The 18,734-nt window shown below is 38.2% G+C and overlaps 2 protein-coding genes across 2 annotated transcripts; one reads left to right on the top strand and one right to left on the bottom strand.

The window, feature by feature from the left end:
* Window positions 1-8,468: 8,468 nt before the first annotated feature.
* LOC140554241 (GTPase IMAP family member 7) lies at window positions 8,469-10,052 on the bottom strand. The gene is made up of 2 exons (XM_072677112.1): window positions 9,997-10,052; window positions 8,469-9,397 (listed from the first exon to the last, which is right to left on the bottom strand). Exons 1-2 carry the CDS (start codon window positions 10,007-10,009, stop codon window positions 8,706-8,708), a joined length of 705 nt encoding a protein of 234 aa, XP_072533213.1. The 5' UTR covers window positions 10,010-10,052; the 3' UTR covers window positions 8,469-8,705.
* A 2,778-nt stretch (window positions 10,053-12,830) lies between these two features.
* LOC140554240 (GTPase IMAP family member 8) lies at window positions 12,831-16,327 on the top strand. Its single transcript, XM_072677111.1, has 2 exons — window positions 12,831-14,171; window positions 14,329-16,327. The coding sequence occupies exon 1, from the start codon at window positions 12,877-12,879 to the stop codon at window positions 14,164-14,166; it is 1,290 nt and encodes a 429-aa protein (XP_072533212.1). The 5' UTR covers window positions 12,831-12,876; the 3' UTR covers window positions 14,167-14,171; window positions 14,329-16,327.
* The last annotated feature ends 2,407 nt before the right edge of the window (window positions 16,328-18,734 follow it).

The following is an 18,734-nucleotide window of genomic DNA, read 5'->3' as shown; positions in this document are numbered from 1 at the left end:
CAGTAAGTTAGGTATGCTGCTTATAATCAGACAGTCGAATCCTGATTTCACATTCTGCACAATGTGAAAAACAACTATTTTCTAGCCCAGCACTATTAATTTGAGGTTAACAGATACCTAGTCCTTTCACTGAAATCCCAACAGCCAAAGACCTGAAGGTCCAATGTACATTCTATAAAATCTGAGAGGGATTTGAACCTCCTGTCTAAACCGAATTTTAGAATCTTCCAAATCAACGTATTTGTGGCCAACAGTGGTTTTTACTTGGACTGCAGCTTAAAGTATACTTCACCAAGTTTCACTTAAAACTTCACTCACTGTCCATAACCATAACTATCCAACTGTATCCATAACCTGCCTGTATCTAGATCTTGACTTTTTGGTCTTAAATCATCTCTTTCTTCTGTTTCTCTCTTAAGTATGTTACACTCAGTGGTTTGACCGGGACGACCCCAGTGGGAATGGAGATTATGAGACCCTGACGCACCTGAGAGCAGAGAATCCAGGGAAGATCTGCTCTAACCCTCTGGCCATTCAGGCGACCACCATGTCTGGTGTAGCTGCAGAAAATGCTGGAGAAGTGATACAGACGTGAGTCTGCTGTTCCTGGGTTTCTTCTTCCATACAGCTTGTCTTGTTTGTGTCTCAGTAAATGTGTGCATATCATGGTTGGGTGCCTTGTTTGAAAAGATGCTGATTACATTTAAATAATGCTTCTGGAAGTGAGATCAAGTCTTTTGGAGGTTTTTCTTGAGTTCGATCCTTTATACAGTCTTGTTCTTCTTGTTGTCAGGTATGACACAGCGGCGGGCTTTGCCTGTGTGAACGCTCAGCAGAAGAATGGGAACTGGTGTTTGGACTACAAGGTGCGCTTCAGGTGCCCATGTCCTTTTCCATAGTGGGGCACTCACTTCAGCTACTGACTACAAACAGATACAGCATTTAAACATACATTTAGTTTCATTTGATTCATATATTAGTGTGAGATCAGCCTTCTAGAAGACTATCAAACTCTCTGGTTCTTCTTCTCGGTGTAATGTATGCTGTTTTCTGAGCTGTTTTCTTCCTGAATTAAAAAACTCATTTAATGCTAAATATGCTAAATATGGTTGTTTGCCAAATAGTTGTTGAACGTTCTTGACCATGTCTGTCTCTATTGCCACAAAACCCCCCAAATCAATTACAAAAACAAAGGCAAGGAGATCAGGAGCAGCCAGCCGAACATCTCTTACTCATCAAAACATGGTTGTGTTGAATACAAAAGGGGCGTCAGTGATTGCAAAAGTGTGTCCTTTTGGTGTCTCTAGTTTTGACTGAGCAACAAGTTGAAATGAAGATGGTTCTGGGTTGGTTCTGGGTTAGCTGCAGCACTTTTAGCAACCCCAACCACTGTGGTTTGCAACCTGTATAATCAAACACAATGTTGGGTTGGAATTCAACACCAGTTTGCATTAATGAATCTGATGCTCATGTACATCCTGATTAATTAATCAATAAATAAATCAATCTCATTTCAGCATTTGTGAAAAAAGTCATTTTTTATTTTAAAGAATATTCAAATTATATTTTTATTGTTTCCAATGTTTTTTTCAATGAATACAGCAGTTGTACGTGAATCACTGTCATATAAAACATCAAAAATATCATATCACAGAAATGCCCCCAGTAGTGTAGATTACGAGTGAACAAAATCAAGTCTTCTAAATTGATCTGTTTGTGTGTGTGTGTGTGTGTGTGTGTGTGTGTGTGTGTGTGTGTGTGTGTATACAAACACTATACACAATGTTTGTGGACACCCCTTCTGATGAATGCATTCCACCACTTTGAGTTGCACCTATTACACACACACAGCTTGTCTAGGTCTATGTTTAATGTTTACCTCTGCAGCTGATGGTGGTGATCATCCAACCTCTTGATGCTGACTGCAATCAAATCCTCACAGCAATGCTCCAACATCTAGTAGACAATTGCTCCAATAAAATCAGGATCAATTCTTTTTTCTAATCCTTGATTTCAGAGGAGACAACATATGATAAGGGTCCAGCTGGTGCTGCCCACCAGTTTTATGACTTATGTAAGACACTATGTAGGGAATAAGGAGCTATTTGACTTTTGAGCCAGAAACGGGCAGACATTTTAAAAGGTTTTAAAAGGCCTGTTTTAGATTTAAACAGAAACACTGACACACAAACACATAAGTGTGGATGGGCCTTAAGTCATTGAGATGTGTGTGAGTGTGTGTGTGTATCCTATGGTAATACTATCATCCCTTTTTCAGGTATCAGCTTATGGGATGGCACTGTAAACTTTGCACATTGGTTGCTTTATCATCAAAAGGTAAAATAATACAGCAAAATGTGTCCTCCGTGGTAGTGAACACACACACACACTACTGAAATAGGGCAAGTGAGGACACACACACGCAGCGCAGCTACCTCAAGCGCCCAGGGAGCAGAAAGGATGAAGGATCTTGCTCAAGGGCCCAACAGTGGCAGCTTGCTGAGCCCAGGTATTGAACCCACAACCCTGTTATCAATAGCCTAGAGCACTAACTGCTGAGCCACCACTGCCCCTATAAGCTTACAGCACCTGGCATTCCCAGGCGGTCTCCCATCCAAGTACTAACCAGGCCCGAGTGTAATAAAAGGGGTACTTCAATCTTTCAGATGACAACTTTGTGACTCCTTTGTGTATCCTAATACAAAAGACATCAATTTTCACGTGAAAAGACATGAATGTGCCTTTGATGGATGTGATTTTACCACCAACATATATGGGACGTATGCAATACACAGAAGCTGAAAACACAAATCAAGTTCATGAACGGAATTAAAGACTAATTTGATTGTGAAACGTCCAGTTTTTGCTGAGAATGAAATCTCCCTTCCCCTTGTTGGAATCACATGATCATGTGGACATAGATGCTGCCTTAGAGTTGGATTGTAAAAGGGATACTTCAAGTGAAAAAGTGAAAAATATTGGTTCTCTCTTGTTAAAGTTGGAAAGTGTTTATAAAGCCTCTGGCAAATGTATTGATGACTTGGTGGAACAGCTTCAGTTTATCTGCACAACATCAAAGAATAAATGCTCTTCATGACACTGTTGTCAATGAATTGATGGACAAACTGCCATTCGAATTATTTTAGTGTCAGTCCTGATATCCCATTTCTTCAAAATTAGAAGAGCGAGAAATATTTTAAGGAAAACATAAATGGAATAGAGCCAGTGGAGTATATTATATATATATAGTATATAGTATAATATAGTATATATTATAACATGGACTTGGCTACATTTGCCATGTGTTTCACTGATATACTTTTGGAATAGATGTTTAAAATTTTAGTCTGTGTACAGTTGATTTATTTACATTTGGTTTTATTAAGTAAATTAATATCCTGGAGGGAAAAGTAAATACAGTTTAAAAACTACAAACATTTTAATTTAATTGCAAACAATATATTATATACATTTAGTGCATGCAGCATAATGTTTTAATGTTTTTAGTCATATCTACCTAGCAGTTCAATTATGTCTACTAATTTTTGTAATGGGTTTGAGCAAGGATTTTAATAATATACTCAATATTATTTTCTGTAGAACTAAATGTGATTATTCATATCTACTTAAATGTTTACTTACAATTTACAACTCAGATGGTATATATAAATTAATTCACAAAAGTATAATCTATTTTTAAGTGCAAAAATGTTTCACCAAAAACTTTTGTACATCACAGATTTACTTTTTAGAGTTACTTTTTACTTTTGACACTTTACTTGTAATATAAATTATGTTTACTAATACTATATATACTATATATATATATATATATATATATATATATATATATATATATATATATATATATATATTCTCATAATTAAATCCCACTCTCATGGGTTTTCCTCTCTGGGATTGAGTCTCTCCCGTTCTAAAGGGGTTTTCACAAACACATAGTATATTGTACATGTGTACATATTGTTCTGCAATCTGGAGTGAGTGCTGGGCCTAAAATTCAAAAGTTTAAAGTTTAAATAATATAAATAAGCAGTTATTGAATTGTATATTCAAAATATGAATTGTATTTTTGTCATTTCCAAGTTAATTTGATTGTAATATATATAGGTGTGTAGTTGTAAAAATCAAACAATGAATCCCATGAAATTTGTGTAATTGCTATGCATAATTTATGTGATGTGCATTCTGCTGCCAATTAAATGTTCTGTTCAGACAGTAAAGGGTTACTATCAGACACTTGCCAATAGCCTTATATCAGTTTTACCATATCTGAATCTGATTCCAGTAAAGGCATGGTTTGATTTGTTTGTGTGATTGTTTCAGTCCTGTAGAACTTCCCTCCTGCTTGGACCACACAAAATATTTCCTGATAAGGATTACAGTCCTAGATTTATGTCTGAGATGGTGACCTCAAAGTCAGTGAGTCTAAAAACACAACCACCGAGCAAGTAGCATTGACTAAACCTTTCATCATAGTTATTGTCAATAAAAAAATCTAAATCTAAAGAACTCTATCAAAAATGACAATTATTTTTGTTTGTGTCAAACCATCTACAGGTCCATTAAAATGTGTTTGTCTCCATCTGAATTCCCAAAGGACATTTCAGACATTTCAGAGTCTGAAATCTAATAATGCATAAAAGAGACCCTGAGAAAACACAATAATGTGATAGATATTGTGACACAAGACTTGGCCCAGTCAGTGTGCACTTCTGTGTCATGCACAGCACACTGATCCTAAGCATGTCAGCAAATCTACAACAGAATAGCTAAAAAAGAAGAAGCAAGGCCAGTAATGACCTGGTCAAGTCCAGAGTTCAACTCAACTGAATTGCTGTAGTAGGACCTTAAGAGAGCTGTGCATAATTGAATGCCCACAAACCTTGATGAACTGAAGCAACAGTATGGGCCAAAAACACATACGACTGCAAGTCATACAGAAAATCATTACTTCAGGTTATTGCAGCACAAAGTTGGTTATACAAGCTTCTGATTCAAGGGGTGTAGTTTTTCCACACATGGCTGTCCCATTTCATATATATATGTGTGTGTGTATGTGTGTATAGAAATGTATGTGTGCTTGTGTATTTGCTTTAGTGCTTTAGTTTGAACCAAGTGCATTAAACCAAACTCTAAACATTACCTATATAGCTCTGAGTCTAGTGTCCTCCCTACCATGCCGATGAGAGTTGGTCACAGGGTAATGTTGGTAACACTTTACATTAAGGGATGCAAACTGATCATTAATTTTATGGCAATAAATAGCAGCACCACTGGGAAACCACCGGGCAGTGTGCGTTTGCTCCACAGTTGAGCTCCTGTCAGAACAAGAGGCCTTTTCCTCCTCATATGTTAGGTTTTGCTGAATACAGGCCAAGTGTGCATATGTAGACAGGATGGCCAGTCCCTTACCCCAGGCACTCCCCTGACTACTTAACTAACAATAGCCTGTTTTTCAGGAAGGAGATTTTGTACAACTGTTTTATGTGGCCTTTGCACGTACTTTACTTCGCTTTCTGTTACCCATAGTTTCTAAACAATATGTTTAAACACTCATTTTTAATACCCATAGCATTTGTATATTTCTATTTATTAATGTTTTTTTGATTGATTAATTGACTGATTTATTAATTTTCATTTTATTTATTTCCATATTTCTTCCATTAGGTGATGAATGGTGTGTTTTTCATGTTTTGGCTTAGCAATCTGCCATGTCGGGGCCATTTCAGTCTCTGATCTGCAGCTGCTCGCCCTGATGATGAAATATATGTATTTTGAGCTACAGTGTAAAAGTTTGAGCAGCAAATTATTTGACACGACTCTTTTCCACAATCAAACGATATGTACAAGCATCTTACGTAGTAAGTTAAGTTATTCACACAGGCTTTTAGCTTCTTATTATATGCGCTTTTCAAGACAAGAAACTTTGTTCTGCATATGAAAACACCAGCAGGCTTAGGCATTTTCCGCTCCACAGAATGAACACTTTTTGTCTCAACAAAGCAAAATGCTAAGCATATAAACAAGATGTAGTATGTAATTTAATATGATTAATATGTTCCCATTTGTCATATAACATATAACAGTGTGTAATACATTATTACTGAATTTAATTCTCTTAAGGGTGAGGGGAGTGTGTGGATAAAAACGATGGTCTTGTGTCAAAATAGAAGTCACTAATACAAATGAAGCAGTAAAACAAAATACTTTCAAACTGAAAGCTTGAAACTTAATTAGTGTCTCATATTTGTCTCCCTTTTTTTCTTTTTAGTGGTTTGGAAAATGAACTGATTTGTGACTCAATAATTGTGGTCTGATTCAAACCGTTGGTGCAGCATTCATCAATATATACAGCTGCAGTTAGGGCCTGTTGTTCCAACTGAATGTTTTCAGTTTGCTTATGGCTACTGGTAAATTTGGACACAGTACTGAAAAGGAATCTTGGGTTGCTTTTGTTTTTGTGTATTAGAGATGAGATACAATGATTTGGCTTTAATTACGACTTGTTTGTTATCTGTAAAACTATCTAAAACAATCACACCACAAGCAGTCTTAAAGTACTTGTATGGTCATTATACCATTCAATTATACCATTCAACAATTCCTAACTTGTTTAACCCTGATTGGCACTGTGTAGGTTAGAACAGGGCACAGATTGTAAGTGGTCTGTTTTGTGGTCAAGATCTTTAGGGTGAGCGGGGAACCTTTTCAGGTCGGCCCTGGCTGAGCTGTAGGTCACAGAATCACTGAATCTAAAAGGTAGCATTACATGCCTTCTTCCTACCTTTTAATTTAGCCAGTGCTTCCTGATTAGGAACGATCTTTACATGTTTCGAAGATCTTAACATCCTTGCAATATAAATAATACCAGCAACGCAGTTTGCTTTTATCCGTTAGGTTATTATGTATTTTCTGGCTGAAGCTGAGGATACTGTAGATGCGGGTGGTGCTTTGTTGTCATGCATCAAGAAGCTTTGCCGTTCATGCTACAAGAATAGTGGGGTTATATGTGTCTCTGACCACTTCAGAATGTGGTTTGGATGAGCAGATTACAATGTGTCCTGGACGAGCCAGGTATGAATTGTCCTAAAAAGGTAAATTCTTGCAGGACGTCCATTCAAAAGTCAGAACATTTTTTGTCTTCAACTGTAAATTCGCCATTTTAGAGATGCATGTTTTCCATTGGACAGTGACGATATGCAAAAAACAGCCTTTATTAACCCTTTCAGCTACGTTTGAGAATTTCCTCATGGCTGCCTATAGCATGTGGTCTCTAAATCCAAAATCAAACAGCAAGTATGTGGCAGTTTATTGCAAAACCTCTAATACCCATCTCTACTGATCTAATATATGACTGCCACCCACACGCTCTCACTTGAGCCACTGAATCAGCATCTCTCAACTTCTGTCATTAGAATAATTCTGAATAATCAACAGAATAATTCAGTTAGTTCTATAAACTAAACTATCCGCTTGCTCTTTGAATACAACACTACATCTGGCCTCAGTGCAGTTAACACAACGCAGTGTGGAACTTGAATTTTTGTATCTACAACTGCAATCCGCTTCCATTATTCTTACATGCCCCCCCCACACACACAATACACAGGACTTAATCACTGATCACTTTTCATTTAATTAATATTTGTTCTCCCACTCTCGCTCTATAAATACAGAGCAAAGACGGAAGCATAACAGGGAACAGGCTGGATTATGAAGTTTCCACTGTTCTCTAAGAGGCCTGTGTAAGTCATCAGTTGTCATTGTTTATCTAAATACTTCCGTCCAATGACAGGCTGATTTATTTGTTTTTATTATCAGTAAGACCTTGCTCATTCATCTGGCTCTTGTGCATTGTTTTGCTATCCAGTGTCGGCAAGAGGAGTATGAGCTGCTGTTTTGAGTCTTGGTTCCTCTCAAGATTTCTTCCTATTGCTCTTAGGGAGTTTTTCTTGCCACTGTTGCTTGCAGCCAGATGTTTCTATAAAGCTGGTTCGTGCCAACTCCTGTTATGTAATATAAATTAAGTTTGGCCTGACTTTACTTCCCTCATTCTTACTTTTAATTACAGATCTCTGTAAAGCTGCTTTGTTTTTACAACATTTGTTGTAAAAAGTGTTATATAAATTCAATTTAATTGAAAAATTTGTCTCATTCTTACTCTGTTAATACACATAACAAACAAGGTATGTGTTGTTTTCCCATTCTTACTGTATTATTATTACCCAGTAATAAACAATCTGGCCTTCAAGCTTCAACTGCAACTATGATCTTAGATCTATGTTCTCTCCCCTCCTACAGTCATACAGTCTCTTATACAGTCTAATGACTGCTTTATTTCTAAATATTATAATAATAATGCACCTGTAACATTAAAATCAAGTTTTCTAAAAGCCATGCAGATCTTAACTTGAGAAATATGAAAGAGAGCAAGAATTACACAGATGAACGTGGAATTAGTTTTATTTAATGTTTGTATGTTTTCAACATATTAGACAGACATGTAAGAAATTTAATTCCACAATCAAAATGAAAACACCAATCATTCACAGTTACAACAGTATGTTTATTTTGTGATTGTCTAAAATCAAGGCTCACTGAACTAATATGCATAGGAAAGAAGAGAGAAACATTTCATTAATTGTATCCATTAGTATAATACACATAGTCTGATCCATTCTAGACTACAGTATGCTGCAGAAAGGGTTGGATCTTTGTGCTTTCCGCAATTCAGCCTCCAGTTCAGCTATTCTTCGCTCCTTGGCCATTGCCATTGAAAATAGCTCATAGTTGTAGTAGCTGTGATTATTAGCACTTAGCATCTTATGAATCTTCTGTAAGAGGCTTTCCACTTGAGTGCGATCATTTTTGTTCCTGTTGTTGAACACATGGTACCTCTGTCCGCATGCAGAGATCAGTTGTCTGAGGTCAGGTCCAGCCTCTCCAATGAAGGTATCAATTGACTTGTTGTCATTTTCAAGATCATCTCCACGAGTGAACAGCACAATCATGTGCTTATGTACTCCGTCACCAAAGATTTGCTGGAAGTTCCTGACCGTGTTTTTCTCCTCTTCAGTGAAACGCCTCACATCGATCACAAGAAGAAAGGCATGAGGGCCAGGAGCAGCCAGCTTGACTCCCTTTATAGTCTCTTTCACTATGAAGTCACGAGTCATGTTTGTGTCATACAAACCAGGCGTGTCGATAACGGATATATTTCGCCCATCGATCACTCTTGCAATGCTGGTGCAAGTAGAGGTAACAGAGGTGGCTCTAACTTCAGACTTAAACACATTCTCACCCAGAATGGTGTTGCCTGAAGCACTTTTGCCAACCCCTGTCTTGCCCAGTATGACTAAGCGCCATGGATCCTTGTCTGCAAGATGAAACATAAAGCAATAGACACTAAATAAGCTGGACAGCAGCTGTTGTGACATCAGTTAATTGCCTGACAATCATGAAATATAGCATCTTATATTAGTTTTAATCAATGATCTCAACTGCTATGTTATTTACTTATTTAAAATATCATCCCTAATGCAAAGCAAGTTTACATTGCCATTCCACTTTTTTTTCTTCTACAGAGAATTGATGTTTATTTGCTTGATGTAACAAATTATTGGACTAAAATAATACATTGTTCCACCACAAATGCAATATTTTATATACTATTTTCTACCAACAAATTAAACTGCTAATTATTAGTAAAAGACAATAAATAAATATATAAATAAAACATATAATTAACAAAATATTGTTTGTATATATGTGAAAAAAGCTTACAGAAAAATATTGATAAAATAAAATTTATTTAAATATCCATGAAATATCAAAAGTCATAATCTCCAGAAAGATAATTTAACAAAAATATTCTCATAGATAGATAATTAAAGAGTATTATTTACCCATTAATATGTATTCTTATTATCTAATATAATATAGCAAATTCATTAGTTTACTTTCATGAAGACTCACCACTGTAAGCCATTGTTGCTGCTGTAATACAATCGTTGGGAGTTTCTGTCTTTAGAGTTGTTTTTTAATGTGAATTTTAATTTGCCTAAGAGATTTTATAGGGTCATGTTATGGGCAGTAACCCTCCTGTTTGACATACTCTTTATGATTGGATACTTTCATTTGTGGGCTGCACTCTTTAGAACTATAAATACCCTTAGGGGCTGCCTCTTTTGGCTATTTCTGAGCTGACTTCAGAAAGGTGAGTGTTATGTTGTCAGTGCACAATGCCATGTATTACAGTAGTTTTTAGAATAGAAGAACAAAGGTTTTCTTGGTTCAGCTGACTCCAGTTATGGCAAATTACATTTCTGCAGAAAACACATTTTAATTGTTACCTTTGTGAAGTATAAAATATTTAATGGAATGCATGTTTTGTTTATTAGATAGAGAAGAAATACATTTAAATATGTAATTCAATTTATTCTTTTTTTTTTTGGAAACTCCATATTAATATTTCTGTTCTTATATGCATAATGCATTAAATAGTGTTGATTTAAATATAATAGACTTCACATAACAATTTTACATTTCTCATTTATTGTCAAGTTTTAATGCTTTGTTTAATGCTCATCATTCTAAACACATCTCTCTTAATTGAGGTGCAATTGTGAATTGCACAGGGCTAACATATTGTATATTTATACACCATACAAATTGTTTATTAGTTCATTATGGACTAGTAATACATCTGAACACTAGAATACAGTCATATTCAAAGTACACCCTCTTTGAATTGTATGATTTTATCTATTAGGATATAAAACACATCTGAGAATTTGGTAAATACAGCCTTAGATTAGCAACACACAACAGATTCATTTATCTAACACAAATGAAGCAAAAATGGAAAAGCCACATGTGGAAAAACTAAGAATCAATATCTTGTAGAACCACCTTTAGCAGCAATATCCTGAAGTACTGGTGTTCTGTATGACTTCATCAGTCTCTTACATTGTTCTGGAAGAATTTTGGCCCACTCTTCAATGTTGCTTCAGCTTTGTGGACATCCATTTATGCACAGTTCTCTTAAGGACTTGTGACAACATTGTCACGCCCACGCCACCGCGCCCGCCCCAAAGGCGGTCCCGGGCCGCGGCTCACAGGAAAAGATGAACTATTTGTTACTGAACCATGTCGGGTTTATTCGAAGGAAGGACTTTTGGGTTGACACCCCTCGTCGCCATTTTGGTTTCTGGTTGTGTTTGTCATGTGTCTGTTCATTGTTTGGTTAATGTGTATCACCTGTGGGCTGGTGTATTTAAGGAGGGCTAGTGTCAGCTGCTGGTTGCCGAGGATTACTCTTAGTGCACCACATGCACCCAGGTTCTTCAGTTAATGGTATAGACTCAGTATTCACCGGTCTGGTCTGTAGAGTGCATCCTTGAAAGCTAACTAGCTAGGCAGCTCTCGTCTCAGGGTCCATTAGGGAGCTACTGCAGGTCTGCGGCGATCTCTCGCCAGGCTTCTTTGGTTCTGCAAGCTGGGGTCCTGGAGCTCCAGGAGTGAGCGACTCTCCAGCTTGCTTCAGCAGTTAGCTCTCCTCATCGTCGGACTGGATCAGTCGTCTAGGTTTGGCGGCTGACTCCTCATGCTCTCAAGTCTAGTAAGTTCAATGCGCCTGACTAGCGCTACTCTATATGTCCTAGTTCATAGCTTTCCCAGGCTCGGCTTGGAGGTTTATGTTTCTGAGTAACGGTATTGGCTCAGCCCCGGCAGCCAGCACTGCCCTAGTGCCTCACCAGCCCCAGGTGTGTTCCTTTTGTTTGCCCAGTGTTGTTTGTCACAGTTTTGTTTAGTTCTTCCTTATCCCTAGTAATTGGTGCTGCATTTCTGTTTTTTTTTATGGTTTATTGTTATCAATAAACTCCTCACTTCGGTCCATCCCCTGCGAGTGTTCTCCCGTCATTGTCAGACCGAGTGGATCATGACAAACATCATTTAGGTTGAGGTCTGGACTTTGGGCCATTGCAACATCTTGATTCTTTTCTTTCAGCATTCTGTTGTAGATTTGCTGGTGTACTTGGGATCATAGTACACACATTTGTCTCTACTTTGATATACAGAGGAGTTCATGGTTGACTCCAAGGTGTCCAGGTCCTGTGCCTGCAAAACAAGCCCAGTTTTCTCCTGGCAACCCTTCCAAACAAGCCATAGTTGTTCAACCTTTTTATAATTGTACTGTCATGAACTTGAACATTTATGCTAGCTGAGGCCAGTAGAATCTGACATGTAGCTCAGACTGGGTTTTTTGACCTTTTTGTAAGCATTGTGTGGTCTGACCTCGGAGTAAATTTGCTGGGATGTGAATGGTTTTGAATGTTTTCCACTTGAATCTTTCTCACTGTAAAAAGATGGACTTGTTTGGAAACCCTTCCCAGATTGATCAGCCTGGCTTTCCCTCTTGGCATTATGTTAACACACCTGAATTTTCAAACTAGCAAACCTGCTTTTATAGAAGTCGTCACAACAAGTCAAATAATTAATTTTCATGGCAGCAAGAGTGTAGTTATCTTTTTCACACATGGCTTTTCCATTTTAGCTTCTTTTTTGTTCAATAAATAATGAAACAGTGGAATCTGTTGTGTGGTGTTCTTCATCTGAAGTTGTCTTCACCTAATATTAAGGCCTTCTACATGTCTTGATACATAAAACCACAGAATTCAAAGAGGGTGTTCTTTGTTTCTCATGACTGTATTTACAATTGTTTTAAATAAATATTTTTTTCTTATCCAGCATGCTTCTGTTTTAAAAAAATATCAAAATAAACATCAACAACTCTTGATCTTTTCCCAGGAATATTATCATTCTGTCTCTTTGATTTCGTTCCATTGATGTGCAATGGCTTCTTACACACAGACAACAGACAGAAGTCCTGATGATTCAGTACAGATAGTTTTAATTGGCAAGACAGGCTCTGGTAAGAGTTCCTCTGGAAATACAATACTGAACAAGAAACACTTCTCATCTGTTGCATCTGGAAAATCAGTGACTCTAAAGTGCCAAACTGAAACTGAGATAATCAATGGCAGGAAGGTTACTGTAGTGGATACTCCAGGCTGGGACTGCACAGAACTTTCCCTACAGGACGTCATCAGAGAAATACAAAAGGCTCTACAGAATCTCCAAGCACCATACTCCTTCCTTCTGGTCATAGAGGTTGGTGGTGTAGAAGTTAAAGAAATCAACAAAATACGTGGACTCAGTGATGCCCTCGGTCCTTCATTTCTGGATCACACTACCATCCTGTTTTCACACAGTGACAACCTTGAGAGTAAACCTTTTGAAGAATTTCTTAGGGAGGGAGGAAATGAGTTTCAAGCCCTGTTGGAGAGCTGTGGTCACAGATGCCATCACTGGAACAACAGAGGGGGGAGTTCTGATGAAGATGTAGAGAAAGTCCTGAAAGACCTGAAAAAGACAGAGATGAAAGATTTGCATGTGATGAAGAGGTTTCAGCACAGCCTCAACAAGAACAAAACCGAACGCCACCCAGAGGAGAAAGGGATTTGTGAAAAGAGACCCAGAGAAGGAGAAACTGTAGCCGAGGATGCACAAAAATGCCAAAAAGCTGTCCGAGTTTTATTTATTGGAATGACCAAAATTGGAAAAACTACAAGCATCAGGACTCTCCAAAGAAGAGGTGAACAAACTGAAAACAAGGATGTCTATAAATACGATGTGACTGGATTGAGTCTGAGGCTCATCGACTCTCCAGGCTTTGATACAAATCCAAAACACATCCAGGAGGTCATCTCGACACATTTGTCCACTTCTGAACCCCATGTCATTATGATTGTGATGAACACTGACCGCTTCAGTCCAGCAACAAAGAGCACCATGCAGCACGTTCAGGACTGTCTGGGGGAGAAGGCCACTAAACACACAGTGATCCTTTTCACTGGAAAAGACAATCTGAAGGGAAAACCGATTGATACATTTATTGAGGAGAATAAAGACCTTCGTAAACTTGTGAGCAGGAATGGGAACAGGTTTCATGCGTTGAATAACAGAGATGCCAGCGATCAGGGACAAGTGGATGAACTGCTGCAAAGGATTGCTCAAATACACACAGCAAATGGAGGAGAATTCTACAAAACAAAGGAAAAAACGTTCAGGTCCAGTTCATGAGCAAGGTAAATATTAAAAAAAATTTCAAAATAAGATGAGAACATGCACACCTGATGTGGAAATATGTTCTATGTGTTCTTCTTCTTCTTCTTCTTCTTCTTCTTCTTTCTTTAATTATTATTATTATTATTATTATTATTATTATTTGTTTTTTTTCTACAGGAACAATTTCCAAATATGTTGGAATCCTCAAGAACAAAATACTATAATTCAAGCAGAAATGTTGATGTGCTCCGCATACTTACATATAATTAACACATACTTTTATGACTTTACGTATCAGAATGAGGCTTATCAAAAAAAAAGAAAGAAAGAAAAACACACTGACTTTTGCTTTGTTTAGGCAATTTAATATCACATCAACGATCATTGTAAAAATTAAAATATCAAACATGTTCTTCAAATCTCAAGAGAGTGTTGAAATCTACCAGTAGTTACTAGGCACCAGCAATCATGGACTTATTTCAAGAAGCTCCAACACTCAAATTTGTGTCACTCAACAATTTCATACCTCTAAACTCTATGAACTGCTGCAGCTACTTTTAGATAGATCTCCTTTTCTGATCTTTTTTTTTTTTTGCTTTTTCTGGTACACTTTTTTATTGCTTATTTTTTAACTGTATATGTATTTGACACTATTGTAGGGGTCACAAATGAGGGGTTTATTAAGGTCTCTGTTTTTGCATAACAAAGCCTTCATTTGACATTTCTTAATTCTTTATTCACTCTGCATTGTTTTATTCATTATGACATTTATTAGTACAGGTTTGCACAATGCACAATAAACCACTTCAATGATTGAGCAAAAATATTATCTACATTTGCATGTTTTAGTGTGTAACTGATTCATTTTCAGTTTCATTTATGTGGGTTTTAGACAATGCAAGGTTCATGGTTCTGTGTGAGTTTATTAAGTTTAATTAAATAAAGTTTAATGATCACTAATACATTAGTAATTGTTCCATATATTAAATTAAGGCTCTACTCTTTACTAATTGGAGACTAAAATACTAAACACAATGCCTATAAAAGTATTTGTTTGCAAAAAAAAGAATATGTGTTATGTGAGGATGTGTTACATACACACGTTCAGTTTATCAGGATTTTGTTTTTAAAAAGGGTTAAGCTAAAATCTTCTTACATGTGTAACATACATAGGTGTATAGGTTCATATACTCATCACTAATTACAGAATTAACAGTATTAAGTAAGTGTTTAGTCTGCATCATCACTGCCAACAATGCAGTTATTAGGGATTTGTACAGAATTAAGAAATGTCTAATTCAGGCTTTAATGAACAAAAAGACCTCAATAAACCACTAGTTTGTGCTTCTTAAAGACAGTTAATGGTTAACAGTGCTCAGTGCTACATCATACACTCTTTAACATTAATGTGCTTTAAATGGTTCTTTGAGTGATGCAATGCAAGAACCTTTTTGGTCCCATAAAGAAGCATGTTTGTAATGGAGCTGAGGGAGTGTGAAGGGTCTTTTAAAGAGGTAAAGAACCTTTACATGAAGTGACATGAAGGTCCTTTAGACCTTTAAAAGAGCTTTTTGACACTGATACATCTCCATTACAAACGTGGATTGTTTATGGAAACATTTATGGGACTAAAAGAGGCCCTTCTACCGCATCACTCAAACAGCACCGGTGTGAATGAGGCTCACTGTTACTGAACTCCAAGGGCGGGGGTGTCAGCAGTGTCCTTCAGTACTGCAGCAGAAGATGTACATGTTTGTGCTGAATCAGAAGATGGGAACTATCAGACGCTCAGAGGAGTTTGGAGCACCGAACCTTTCTCCGCTACACAAGCACCACCGTGTGGATGTAGTTTTGAGGTGTTTGCCTCTGCAGTTATTTAAATGCCTCACTAGATGGCTCTGTAGTTTGCTCTCCTGCAGCTGAGGTTTCTTTGAGAGACGTGGCAGCCCTCAGCTACTCTGCTCTCTATTGTTTCTTCTACTGTACCGCTCTCTCTCTCTTTCTCTCCGTGGGTTGTTTATCTATTCCGCAGGACAGAACACATCCGTCCTCTGCGCTGAAGTGCTTTGCCAAGCTATGAAGATAATCTTATGATCATACTGCAGTGAAGTAGCTTTGTAGGGATGTGCGTTGTACTGTATTTGTGCTTATAATAAAATGAATGTGTGAGAGTCAATGTGTGTATTTAATAAATAAATCAGACACATCTTCACACACACACACACACTCTCTCTCCCTCTCTTTCTTTCTCTCTCTCTCTCTCTCTCTCTCTCTCTACACACACACAGAGCCATGTAATAAAAGGTTAGTAAAGGTTGGCAGATCAGCAGTTCCAATGCCACCTATCATCCGTACGGTTGCTATAATCCAGTGACGTACTGTTAGAGGGCCTCTCTCTCCCTCTCTCTCTCTCTCTTTCTGTCTCTCTCTCTCTCTCTTTGCCTCCCACATTCCATTAGGCCTCACACACACACACATCAGAGGGCCCTCCCATGCATGACTCCCCACCACATACTCTCTCCTGCTGGACCGAAGTCATGGGGGTGAAGGGGCCAGTGAACACATACTCCCACAGAGCACAGAGCGGGCAAATGCTAATTAACCCCCCCCCCCCCCCCCCCCCACCACATAAACACAGACATCTGCTCGACGTTGCTGTTCCTGCCTGGTTAATCTGATGAAGCACATACTGTACAAATGGCCACACTCACACACAACGGATCTGATTCTAAACAGATCAACTTGGTTTGCTGTCTCAGACCGTTTCTCCTCTTCCTTTAGCTGGTTGATTGATAGCTGCTCAGGACAGTCTGCTATGAGGGGAGGGCGTATTCTGAATGGCAGTTAGGGTTAGGACGAGGACCAGGATAATGGTTAGGACTTGGGTTGAGGTTAGGATGAGGCTTTGGATTAGGTTCTGGGTTGAGGTTAGGGTTAGATTTTGGGCAAGGCTGGGGAAGTAATGTATTAAGTCTACTTGATGTACCAGATATACAGTAAATCTACTGAATATCAGTAAAGCATCAACAGAACATCTTCAGGGTCTTTACCTCAGTGTATTCAGATGCGTTACTGCTGTTACTGCACTGATATTCTGTGTGTGTTACTGATACTCTGATATACTGTTAATAATTTATGAATAATCTACAAAGAATGGCTTAAAATAAAGTATTGCTGTTTTTGCTGTAATAATAATAATTCATTATATGACCAATAGAAATGATCCAAAATGGGATTAAATCTATTTACCTTGACTTCTATTGAAAGCTAAGAAGTTTTCCCCCTTCTCTTGTAAAGCTGCAGTTTTGGATATAAAAGATTTTCATGTAACCGCAATGATGTATGCTCTGCCTACATTATGCATTATTAGGTCAGATAACCTGGTCTGCCCTAGAACTGGGTTGTGATCTGAAATCTGAGAATTGGTCTGTTTAATGTCAAAATAAATGCTAAATTTCAAAGGCTCAGGACTTCTGCAGTCAACAACATAAAAAATTCCTCAGTGTCTATGAAACGTCTGACCCAGAGGTGCTGCCAAAGGCCATGTGGGAATGGAATCTCCACACAAATGTTCCAGGCAGAGCCAACATCAACAATAGCCTCCCTCACAGTCCCTCTCTCTCTCCCTAACTCATCTCTCCTCCCTCACAGTCCCTCTCTCTCTCCCTAACTCCTCTCTCCTCCCTCACAGTCCCTCTCTCTCTCCCTAACTCCTCTCTCCTCCCTCACAGTCCCTCTCTCTCTCCCTAACTCCTCTCTCCTCCCTCACAGTCCCTCTCTCTCTCCCTAACTCCTCTCTCCTCCCTCACAGTCTCTCTCCTTCACTATTTTACGGCAAGTGATATAATCTTGAAGGATCATCTTATTCTCCTGTCTGTGGAGTGTCCCTCTTCCCTCTTTAATTTCATTATATCCCCCTGGTTTCTCTGTTTCCACAGTTAGCTTATGGGGAACGGTGGAACATTGTCCATCTGCCAAAGCTAACCACTGAGTTTATGGCACACGAGTGTGAAATGCCACGGTGTGTACAGCAAACATAATTAGCTTTCCACTCTCTGCCAGGTCAGCTCTGCTTTAAGATTGCCGCTGAACTGAGTAGATTCTTTATTAATTCTTAACCCCCCCCCCCCCCCCGCTCTCTTAAGACCCTGTATTTGAGCCCACACTTCTTCACTCTCATATACATTACTGTCATTATTAACCCCTAAACAGGCAATGGCCCACCAAACTTCTGTTACCTAGGAATAGCCCCACCAGGTTGTACAGAGGTCCCTGTAGTTACTGAATACAGTGCCTCTTAGCCTCTTGGGTTAACATCAGTTTCATAGGCCCCAAACTGGAACCCTGTGGGACCTCCACAAGATATGCGAACCTAAAAGGTAGCCAAAGTCATTCACAATAGTTTCTGCACACTGTAGAAGCTATGATGACTGATTAATAACCACATGCTGTAAGGGGTTAAATGACAGAGCAAGCACTGGTTTGATGAAAACAGATGGAATTGACAAATCAGTGAAGTTTATTAACAGACAGCTCACGCTGAGCTAGAGCTACTTTCTTTAATGGATTTCATCTGCTGTTTT

The sequence above is a fragment of the Salminus brasiliensis genome, chromosome 4 (assembly GCF_030463535.1).
Source record: "Salminus brasiliensis chromosome 4, fSalBra1.hap2, whole genome shotgun sequence".
In the NCBI taxonomy this organism is placed as follows: Eukaryota; Metazoa; Chordata; class Actinopteri; order Characiformes; family Bryconidae; genus Salminus; species Salminus brasiliensis.
This window is presented reverse-complemented; position numbering and strand designations above follow the sequence as displayed.